The 11,696-nt window shown below is 44.7% G+C and overlaps 1 protein-coding gene across 3 annotated transcripts in view; it reads right to left on the bottom strand.

Annotated features, from left to right (window-relative positions):
• Positions 1 to 1,832: 1,832 nt before the first annotated feature.
• The window catches only part of LOC119443022 (transport and Golgi organization protein 2 homolog), a 59,188-nt gene continuing 49,324 nt past the window's right edge, over positions 1,833 to 11,696 (bottom strand). The window contains exons 4-7 of one of the 3 annotated variants that reach the window (XM_049662539.1): positions 7,100 to 7,173; positions 6,372 to 6,528; positions 5,093 to 5,203; positions 1,833 to 3,165 (exon numbers count right to left, since the gene is read on the bottom strand). In XM_049662539.1, coding sequence (XP_049518496.1) covers positions 3,009 to 3,165; positions 5,093 to 5,203; positions 6,372 to 6,528; positions 7,100 to 7,173 — 499 coding nt within the window. In that variant the 3' untranslated portion in view covers positions 1,833 to 3,008. The remainder of the gene's footprint in view (positions 3,166 to 5,092; positions 5,204 to 6,371; positions 6,529 to 7,099; positions 7,174 to 11,696) is intronic. The other 2 variants (XM_049662538.1, XM_049662540.1) reach the window with 2 other exon arrangements.

The following is an 11,696-nucleotide window of genomic DNA, read 5'->3' on the forward strand; positions in this document are numbered from 1 at the left end:
GCCACCACGTGACTCTGCTCTACCAATGGGGACGCGCAGACCTCATCGCCTGCCCTCGCTGTAGGGATATGGCGGAAAGATAAAAGATTGTCGCTGCCTTTAGTTTTATTCATGTGGCTTAGTGGTAGCAGTATCAGCTTGAAAAGCGGGGTTCAGCCAACGTTTATAGTTTCGGACGGTGATGTTGCGATGTAGCAGTATCTTAAGTGTATCTTAAGATACACGATACATTCTTCCATGTATCGGAAATGCAGACACTGATACATGCCTTGGCAGACGTATTATGATGCAGATACAAGTTACCGAATGAGTATCTAAGATAGTATCTCATAAGATACATGTATCTTCGACACTGCCCAGCACTGACCGCTAGGACCTATATGAACACCTTGATTTAAAAAAAATTAAGGCGGGGAATACATGTGCTGAGACTTTCCGTAGGTATCGTGAACTTTTTTACGACCAGCGTGGGCATGGAAAATTGCGGGCAGTGAAGGAGTGATTACGTTTTATATTTCAACAAGACTAATCACTGGAGTATTACGAGCCAACACCTCTATTTAAAGATGGCGAGACGGGCAAATTTTTTCGAAGTTTATCGCAATGGATTGCTTTCTGAAGCGCAACAGCGCGCACACACGAATATGGCTACAAGAAACGAAAAAAGAAAAATGACAGTTCCATCTAAAATGTTTATTGGAGCTTACAGACTCACATACCAGGTGTTGTTTTTTTTTTTTATCTTCAAAATTTTGAAAATTGCCTGTGCCGGATAGCAAATCTTAAACTCTGACCTAAATTACTCGATGAGGCGGCCAGTACTTCTACAAGATACGAAATGCGTAATTGAATAATTAGCACAATTACACTAATTAACATTTAAATTCATTACATTAGGGCACATATTGAAATCTACGAATATTAGCCGGTGAGTTTGCCAGGCGTATCCACTTGGAAAGAATTCTCGGAACTTCACCAGTTTCGAGACCATTTTCAGAGCGTCCAACGAAATGCATCGGCGTTCCAGTTACTTACGTACGTCAATGCATAAAATGGCGTTTTCTTAAAAAACGCGACAACCGTGCATTTTTACCGCAAGTTTGAAGGCGTATATCTCGAAACCGGTGCCGTCCTCAGAATTCGTTCCAGGTCGATATGCTTTGCAAACTCATGAACCACAGTTCGCAGATTGAAGTATGCGCCGTAAAGTAATTAATCAAAGTATAATTAGTGTAAGTTCATTATACAATTAAACATTTTGATTTCTCGCAGAAGTAGTGGGCGCCTGATCGAGTAATTTAGTTCAAGGGTTATAATTGTGCTATCTGCCACAGGCAATTAAAGAATTGTTACAACTAAAGAAAGAAAGAAAAGATAAAAAAGACACCTTGTGTGTGTGTGTGTGTGTGGGGGGGGGGGGGTGTGGGGGGGGGGTGTACAGGATGCTTCATTAAGCTGTGCTAAAATTTAAACATATGCGAATGCCACGTAGCTGAAGAGAACCAAGGTAATGTTATTTGCCATCGCTTGGCGCAATTCAGACTTTTTATTTTGCTTAATTACACAATTAGTTATCATTAATTACTTTACTTGTCAAATAATATCAGAAAATTGTAGGCCGTTAAGAATTCCCGATCCATCTTTCTGTTGCTCAATATACGTGCTACGTGAAAGTTTTTTGCAAGCCTGAAAGGAGCCCGGCAAACCACGCGAAAAGTTAATTTCGTGTGCACTTTTTCGTGTGCAGAATCGCTGGTCTTTACCAGTATCAAACTGCAAAGTCGCATTGGCTTGATAAGGCTACAACTGCTGTTCGCAGTAACTCAGTGAACATCACGAGTCACAGGAGCCTGGGACTTTCTCTGGTTGTGTACATTTCTTCTGGTGTGGCGAGCCAACCATTCAAACTGACCAACAGTCATGATGTACGAGACTCTGGAATTAATAAACGTATTTATTTGAAGGAGCTTGTTCGGGGGAAGGGGGTAACAGGGACGGCACTCTACATATCCCGGTGGATACCTGTTTCCAGAGCGATGGACCAAAGCGTCCCTATTGACGAGCTAGCCGTCGCAGCTGATGGGATGATCCACCCTTACAAAGAGTTCGCCGCACCCGCTTGGTGCCGGCGCGTATCTCCTATAGCTCGGGGCAGGTCCAGTGTCGAACGTTGGGTGCCTCGTTGCAGCGACGGCATTTGACGGTGGTTGTTGGGCTGTCGTCGAGGCGGCGGCAACGTATCTCCGTGGCTCGTCATCGGCAAAACAATCGTTCGTTTGTCCTTGCGTACACGCGCCATTTCTGCTGCACGAAGCTGCAGAAATGGTGCATGTACGAAACGACCATTTCTGCGTGCTTTGTGCTAAGTACCATTCAAGTTGGTAAGCGCACCATGCTTAGCTGCTTTCGGGTACGGGACGAGTGTAATTTATTTTCTGATGCTGCTTCCAAGCAATAGACCCTTGCAATGCCCACATCTTGGCATGTGGTCCAAGAACGATCACAATTGAGGTAGGTCTGCTAAGGCCATTACAGATGTGCCAAGTACGACCAGGGACAAGAGCCGCAAAATTAGGATCTACAGCCGTGCCCGAAGCTTCTTGCGCGTGGTGGACAGCGCAGTCCATCCGAGCTCTCTCGATGTTATGTTTGCAGACAAGAATCCAAAAAGCCGTACGTGCTGCGTCGTGTTGGTACTCTAGTAGGACTATCACATACAGGATGATGGATCATTCGCATGTGTGTGTGTGTGTGTGTGTGCACCGATGCTAAGGGTGCGCCTCTTTGACCTCGCTTCGTGTGAACACAAGGCCTCTTGGGACCTGGGTACGCGTGTGGTTTGTTGCCTTGCGGAGCGAGCAGCGATTTAAGTTAATGTGTTGCTTTGCTTCTCATTGCGCTTCTCCGCCGTAACGGCAGCTTTCGCGAGAAGCACAGCCGAAGCCGCGGACTCTGAGGCCGTGACATAAATAATAAGCATGAATGAATAACGGGCGCCTGGATCGGGCTCAAAGCCGGGACACGAGCGATCCGGGCTCCTGGATTCCGAACTGCAGCCTCGTCGTAACCCAGGGTTCGTCGCCGTTCAGGTCGATTGGCTGCTGCATGGTACGCTCGGTGTAGTCCACGCAGCCCCTGGCGTCGACCAGGATCACGCTGTGCGTCCTGCAAACGAGGCGTCGCTGATGAGCACAGCCTTCATTCAAGGTTGCCATGATAGCATATAAAAAAAGGTCTGATGAAGGTGTCCCACTCGTGTAAGAACGCTCTCAGCCGTTCTATTGCTTATTATGTCGGTCACAGACTCGCTCAACTGTTAGTTCGCTCACTTGGAAGTGTCGTTGCAGTTAGCTTTAGGTCTTTTAATTCCGCATCGACCCGGGCGCTAGTTCTTTTATATGGAAGACGAGGCATGATGATGAATGCCCCGATGTAGCCCTACGATATCACCATGAAACGCAGGGTTCTTCTGTCCTCTTAGCGTACTCGTTTATCACACCTGCGGCGCCTTCTCCCAGCCGATTAGGTTGTTGATGTTTCCTATCAATTGTGTGGCTCCTACGCACTATGGGGGATTGGCCAAGAAATAGATGGATTATTCCAATTTATAATGAAGAAATAATTTCCGAATATCTCTGGCTTAGCACTCTAGAATGTAAAATGATCTGTTAAAATAAAATAAGTAAGGTCAGATCGAATGAACAATCATTCATTCAAAAGTACACAAAAGAGAAAAAGATTGAATTTAGCAGGGCGTTCAATTGGATTCCATAAGATATTTTCGGACAGCGGAGCAACCGTCCCTGTGGCTGAATCCCAAAATGGAGGCCCCAAACTAAAGAATAACAGGTCTCTGTTAATTCCAGGCCAAGTCTTCGAAGATGTATTTTCAATATATATTCGATGGCAAAGTGTCGCCAGGTCCGGGAAGTATGAGAAGGGGTGGTGACGCACAAGTGAAAATAATTTTATTTAAATTAATTTTGTCTTGCTATAGGCGCGGCGCTGTTATGGAGTACAGTGTACACATGGTAGACGTGATGGACTACGGAAGTGTATCGAACAGCAAAGAATAAAATCAAAAGGGTGAAGTTCTGTGGTAATTTATAAACAGTGGTCCTACTGCTCGAAGCCAGATCAGGGTGACCGAGAACGCGGAGCTTTAGAAAATTTATTTCCATGCTAGTGTGGAATTAGCGCAAGAACAATTGATTTTTTTTTTTTGTTAGCGTCGTGGTATTCATTCACTGCCGGAGACCAGAGCCTAAATATATTAGGAAAAGAGTGAATGGATCTGCATTGAATAACGAAAAGTTGGAAGGTTGGTAGTGTAAAGGTAAGGAAAACACACAATGAAAACAACATTACTTTCAATAACGAAGAGAAATACTTGTAAGTTGGCACGAACCACGCATTTTAATGGCCGGGATTACACGCAGCGGAAAGGTAAAAAAAAAAAAAAAAAGAGCTCGGTGGCACAGCTACCTTTCAAGGGGTGTTCTTAAAATCCATGTACACACCATGCATCCATCCATCCAAGCGGTTTAAGTCGAACAAACCATACGGTACAAAGGGAACAGAACCGTTATGCATGGTGTCGTTCGCGCAGGCCCAGTTCCCGCGAAAACTACGTTTTGCAGTCGCTTCTGGCCATTATTACTCGTCCGCACATGCACTCAACGTGGTGGGCCAAAAATTTAGGTCAGAACGCCTCCCCTTCAATAAGAGGCATTGCTCGTTTCACCAGACTGCGCCACAATGATTGGTTAGGCTTTTATTTTATGCTAACCAGCTTAACAAGCATTAAGGTTAAACAAGTCGGTTGTGATCCTTTAGACGGCGCGCTTCTCGAAACAGCCCTCAGCTCCCCGCCTAAAAATGTCTGGACAGGCACATATTTGCTAAACTTCAGCGCACAAACGCTTTGCTGTTTGGCCAGCAGTGCCTCGACACGTCCTACGTGACAGGGAGCCTTGAACAGCGCGGCCTTGGGGATCAGCCGCTGCAGGACGCAGTGGAATGAGTTTCAGAGACAGCTCATCAACAGCACTCGCTGGCAATACGCTCTCGCGAGATGCGTGGTGACCCTAACCTGGATCCGTAGTACTCGTCCTCGACCCGGACGAATACGGAGCTAAGGCTTCGTAGCGATTCCTCGGACCTGCCTTCCGCGTCCTTCAGCAGCTGGTCGTCGGGAAAGTACCTGCGTCAGATGTGGTACATGGAACGTTCGGTTAGACCACAATGAAAATGGCAGAACGAATGCACATCGCAGGAACTAAACCGTGTCGGTGAAGCGTTGCGACCCTTTCTTTCTCTCCTTTTGTGCCCAGCCACATGTATACAGTTAACCACTGATATAACAGCCAGAGAATTGTTATAAAGAAAAAAAAAAAACGCAGCTGGAGCCAGGAGTGAAATACAGTGGTGCCCATATATACAGACTGATGAGCTGTGAAATTTAGTGCTAGGCTAAAAGCTCAGCAAACTTTTTTTTTAATTGTATGACAATTTTTTAAAGCGCACTGCTTGCATTCCATTATGTACTCTCAATGCTTTATATTGCGTTATCTATACTTTCAAACGCTCCACTTCGTCATCCCATGACGCGCTCGTGAAAGCTGCAACGCGCATTTTCTGGGACTGCCGCGCTGCCTCTGCGTTACGTTGCAAAGGCAATTTATGAGTTTCTTACGGCGTCCGATCAACTCAATAATTTACTAGAGTGTTTTAGCTGAGCGCTTGCTGTCCGCCCCGCTCAGACCGGCATATGCTAGCAAATACCACACAGCCGCTTAGCGGGAACGCTATTGCTTGCGCACGACGCTCATACCGGCAGCGGAACGAAGACCGCATCCCTCGCTCCGCTACAAAGCCGACTGAGCGGAGCGTGACAGCGTGTCTACTTGGCCTCTTCGTCGTTTTGCAGCCGAGTTGATAGTGTTGATAGCGCGTCGCTCGCGTCTCGGCAAGACGCGCTTATCAAATGCGAAATCTATGCAGTTCCCTGTAGTATCTCAGAGCGTGAAATCTGAGCGGAGCGTAAGCGGCGGTCTGCTAAAACTGTCTACTCTTGCACTTGCTTCCACGAGGTGGATGCGTCATGACGCCATGATGCATCGGCTCGCTCCGTTTCTGTGATCGCCGAGCCTGTCGCACGTGATCGCAGCCAGCAGAAAAATGTGCGACGTCATCACGACCAGCCCTGCTGCCGCACGACGTCAGAATTTTGTTGTGTCATGACGTCAGGTGCGGCATTTCGAAATCAACCTTAGTATCAAGTTAAAGTATCCACATCCTGTATACCTTAAATGCTTAGTGTAATTTACGCTGCTTCTATGCGCAAGTGTCTGCAGGCGTGAAGCACTCACTCGGTGCTGTTGTTCATCATTGCGATGAGCTCGTCGAGCAGCGCCTGCTTTCGGCCGGCCTTGCCCTGTCGCTGCACGATGTCGCCGAACTGCGCCCGCGACTCGACCACCTTCCGCCACGGACGTAGCGGGTTGCTGTTGCCGAAGGCGTGGAAACCTGCGGTGGGTAAGCGAGCGTCGTTCATATACGACGTCCCTTCTCGCAACGCCGAGAAAATGGCTACTGCTGCTTCTTCAGAACGATCGCGCAGGTGATATTCGTGTAGCTTTTCGAAAGGTACTCGCTGCGCTGGCAGAGCGACCGCCCCGGAAAGGCGTTGGTCCCGTGTTCGACACAACTGCGAAACCTTTTTTCCGAGAATACCGTGTGGGTTTCCTTTTTAGTTTCGTGTTACTTTCGAGTAGATGACATTTTTTTTTTTTTTGAACTTCCTTCACGCTGTGGATTTCTGAAGTACTGATTTGCTATATCTAGCTCTTAGTGAGGTCATCGGGTATACTATGCATGTACAGGGTGTTGCGATATGAAAAGGAGCATATAAATGGTAATAAGGGAGCAATTATTGCTGAAGCGTGAGTTCATGCTTCAACGCGCTGTTGCATTCGCTAGAAGGAAGTTCAAATGCCGAACAACTACATGGAAATGATTTTTGCCCGCTATGCGTTCATATATACACATGTTAAGCACATATAAATATACATGCGCACTACGCATGGCAGGCTCTCACCTGGTTTTAGGTGAACTGGTGGGGAATCGAGGGCGTTCGTATAGCAGCAGGCTTGGATGTCCTGCCGCGAAGGGCTGCGTAAAAAAGGGCCGTTACTTTACCAGGACATAACACCCATCGAAAGCTATCTTTCAAGCGGTTACTGCAAGCAGCCACCATTGCGCGTACAACCTTTATTTATCGAACAAACAGCTGTACACAGACGAGGATGTGCAAAGAGCGCTTGCTTCTTGGCCAATTCCCCCATTGTGGGTATGAGCCATCGTTTGGACACAAGAGCAAGAACATGAGGCAACAACAAAAGCAACTTCATGGTTGCTCTATCTCGTTTCTACAAAATGGTGCCGTGAAACCAGGATTATTGCGGCCCTTCTCCAACTGGCAACCGGCCATCACCTTCAGCGGAGTCGCAGAAGACGGCGTGGTTCGAGGAGGGACCCACAGATTGAGCCAACAGGACGAGACAACCGAAAGAAGCACGGAGGCCACGGCGACGAGATCGAGGCTTGCGTGGATAAAAAGATCAAACCTTAGACTATTTCTAACAGGATGGACACAGAAATTTTGGTAAAGAATCGCAAGGCACTGAGAACGCACATAACTAATGTGGTGACAGAGGCTGAGAAGGAAAACAGAAGAGCCGCTAGCGCTGTCACTCATATCAGGCCAGATTAAGGACATTTCCGCAACGCTGAAAGCTATCAACGAAGAAATAGGGAAAAAAAAAAAAAAAAAAAAAAAAACGTTAACGCCAGAGACAGCTGATGCGGAATTTGAAAGAGCTATCGGAATCGACTTGATCAGAACAGCGCTTCACAATATCAATTAATATATCGATTGTGTAAAAGACTCATTGACTCGAAAATAAGAGTGTCATGACCGAAAAACAAGGTCATCTGAAACCAACATTATAAAGCTTCGTAAGATCGAATGGCTCAAGTTTGACGGCGATAAGATGAAGTGGTAATGTTGGCATCAGTTCAACGCTGCATTACATCAGAAGTCAGATATGGCTGAAGATAAAACAAAATAGCTATTTAGTATCATCAGTAACTGGGAAGGCAGCTTCATGTATCCAAGAACTGCAGTTTTCCGATCGCAATTACCAATAGGCGATCCAAATCTGAAAGCATGATTGCGGCAGTGAAGCAGTGTTGACGAAAATGCACATGACAGAGCTGACTATTCTGGAGCCAGTGAAATCTCGCAATGCCATTTAGAATTTAAGAAAGCTACACCAGAAAGTGCAAGTATATGTTCGGGGGCCTGAGTTTCTAGGTCTACGCAGTGAGCCGTACGCATCCATGCTACTGAAGATACTGAGGAGAGCATTACTTGCAGAGCTGTTGTTGTTGCCTATTCATATCCGTGGCTCCTACCCACTATGGGGGATTGGCCAAGAAATGGGTGGATTATTCCAATTTAATATAATAATAATAATAATAATAATAATAATAATAATAATAATAATAATGACATAGTATTATATATTATATATCTCATTATTAACAACAATACCAGGTTTGCACATAAATTCAATTTTCTACTACCTAGCTATGGTTCATTCACGGCCATAAAACTAGGAATGCTTTGCGTAACACCATTAAATCTTCATCCTTTCATGCATTCAATGATGCCCTTAAGCTTTTTTACTTCTATTACTAAGATTACATCAATAATCACGCTATCTTTGTCATTTTTATGTATTGACAGCATTTCTTTTAATGCACTATAGGATTGTATACTGACAATTGTTTTGTTCAATTTTTCTGTGTCATATTTTGCGCGATTGTTTTTTGTTTTGTTTGCGTAACTTGCTTATCTTTCATACGTTTTTTTTTTTTTTTCACTGTTATTATTAACCGAGGGGGGTCCCGTTGCAGTCTTTGATGTTGGGACCCTCGTCTGTGATGCATCGTCTCTTCCTCATTACAAAACGCGCAGATAGAGGAGAGAACCAAACCCGACCTGTGTAAGTAGAAATTCAGGGAGGGAATGCGGCAACGTAATTTGGTGAAAGCAGACTTCAAGCATCTTTGTGTTACAGGACTCGCTACGCCATGGAAATGCCAGGTGCTTATAATCTGGAGAAGCAGTCAGAACTTGGTTTGATAAGGCTGTCCTAATCGATCGCGTCCGAAATCTAGCCGCCATGATGTGTGCTGTCACTGGTATAGAACAGGAATAACTGGGCCGGAAAGGGATGTCTTTGCCAGTGAATCGACAGTTTCATTAAAAAAAAACAAACCTTTATGACCTGTTACCCAAATCGAATGAACACATTGCAGATGGGCAGGAGATATAGCAAGTGAAAGAGTTTTAGCATGGGTGAGTCACTAGTAGCGGTAAGGGAAGAGCATACAGATAGTGAGTCAGTAAGAATAGTAGCTGTTGTAGTCGTTTGGTCTAATTTACGTAAAGTTAGAATTACTGCTAAAAACTAAGCCAGAAAGATAGGCACAAAATCAGGCAACCTTAAAGAAATAGACCAGTCCATACAGTGCAGGACCAAATATTCCAATGCCAGTCTTTTCCTCGCACTGTGGTGCATCTGTCGCAATGGTAATGCTTGTTCCTAGGGTGCTTAGGTGGTCTTCTAACATGCCGTTTAAGATGCCGTAAGGTAGGACTTTCGCGTGGTCTGGGAAAATGCCATCGAACCTGATATCCGGGTAATTTGAAGCTCATCGCGAATTTGCACATTTAGTGGCTCAAGTAATGTTTGCACAAATATAATCTGCGGTGCATGAAACCTGGGCCAATGAACGGGGAAGAATAATTTTGGATCGGAGATGAAAATTATCTGAGGACGGGGGGCTTAATTGGGATTCATACAGTCTTAAGTAAGTCTGAACGGCTAGAAGATGAAATCGGCATCAAATATGTGGGATTCTCGCTTCCGGGTGTAGTACGGCATTTGCAAGGTATTTTGGAAGGCCTAAGCACAGACACAGTGCCTCTCGTTCTAATAAATCTAGCGGCCGAAGCTTCTATGGTGGAACGCCTGAGAATAAAACATGGTCAAATTTTAATACCGGATGAACGTACACTTTGTAACCATCAAAAGTGATTTTCTTCGCATACCTGATCTTCGATTGCTTAACTTGCGCAAAATGCCCATTGCACGAGCTCCCTTTGTCGTTGCATGTTGATATTAAGCTGAAGGAAAAGGAAGTGATCAACTCAAACGTGAATGAGGCCGAAAATTTGAACATCACAAGCTGTAATGCCGACATACTTAAAGGACTAATACGATATATTCAGATGCAAGTAGCTTGCAGAGCAGAGGTTACGCACTGCAAATGGTAGCAGCAAGTAGAAGATCGTGAACTAGCCCCCGACTATACGTTGGCCTTTCAGAGCTGAAAAAACGCTTCATATTTTGCTAACAATCATTTTAATGTCGCACAGCGCTGCCTCGAGAAGAAAGAAGTTGAAGTGACAGGAAGATAACAGGCGTTTTCGACATTATCATAGAGATGTTGGTGCAGCTTTTGTGAGGTTTATAATTGAATAAAGACGATTCCTTGCTAATTTCTTAAATTGTCATCTTACTTCATTTTTTCTTTATCTATTCAACATTTCTCATTATTATTTCTTTTTAGACTCGACTAATTATTTTCCGAACTCACCCGATCCTTGACTAATCCCCCATGGTGGGTATGGGCCACTCTTGGAGGAAAACCAACCAATCCTGCTTGCCAGAATTTCCCAAGGATCTCCATGTTCAGCCACAGAAATGCTTGCTTGGCACTCCAAAATTATCTGACTGAATCTAATCGATTACCATGCTAGACTGATCGTCTCCCTCCCCACCATAGTTTTCTTTTATTCATATATTTTCCTATTATTATTTCTTAAATTTCATTCGCGGTTTCTTCTGACTTTTTTTTTCTTCCTGTCACCAAATTTTCTTTCCAAGCTCCAGAGTTCAATCGTTAATTACCTTGTTTTTACAGACTGAGTTTAACCACCAGATTCATGGCCAATCCCCTATACTGTGGGTATGCGCCACAACCACTCAGGTTAACCACAATAGCAACATCTACATGTACTACATCTATCACTTTTGCAAGGCAAACCTAAGCTGCAAGCTGTGCAAAGGTAGCCACGCAACTTTCGTCTACAGAACTAAGAAACAAACAACTCAGAACTTGAGCATAACAGCAACATGTACTCCGACCGAAGAGAAGCTGGAGAACCAACAACCTGCCAACTCGTGAATACAAAATTGGATTAGGTTTAAACAAACCAGTATTGTTATCATTTGGGGCCTCAGCACTATAGGCTATAGTCACAGAGACGTGTGTTGCGCAGTATTTAATTTTTTTTAACTGAAACAAAGCGATTACCCTGCTAATTATTGTATTTGTATTCTGCACATCAGATGCATTCATATCACCTAAATTGATTTCTCCAAATTGTTTTGTTAATATTACCTCCCCCTGGTTGTAACAGCTCTTCACTTTCACCTTTTTCAGTTAGTCTGACTGCTCGCTCGCGTGCTAATCTAGTTAGTGCGACATCTGTCTTTTTTTTTTTAACACGAAAGTGTTTATGCCGGGGTCCACCAAACTTCACTGATGTATTTTCCGTC

This window comes from Dermacentor silvarum, chromosome 2, assembly GCF_013339745.2.
Source record: "Dermacentor silvarum isolate Dsil-2018 chromosome 2, BIME_Dsil_1.4, whole genome shotgun sequence".
NCBI classification, from domain to species: Eukaryota; Metazoa; Arthropoda; class Arachnida; order Ixodida; family Ixodidae; genus Dermacentor; species Dermacentor silvarum.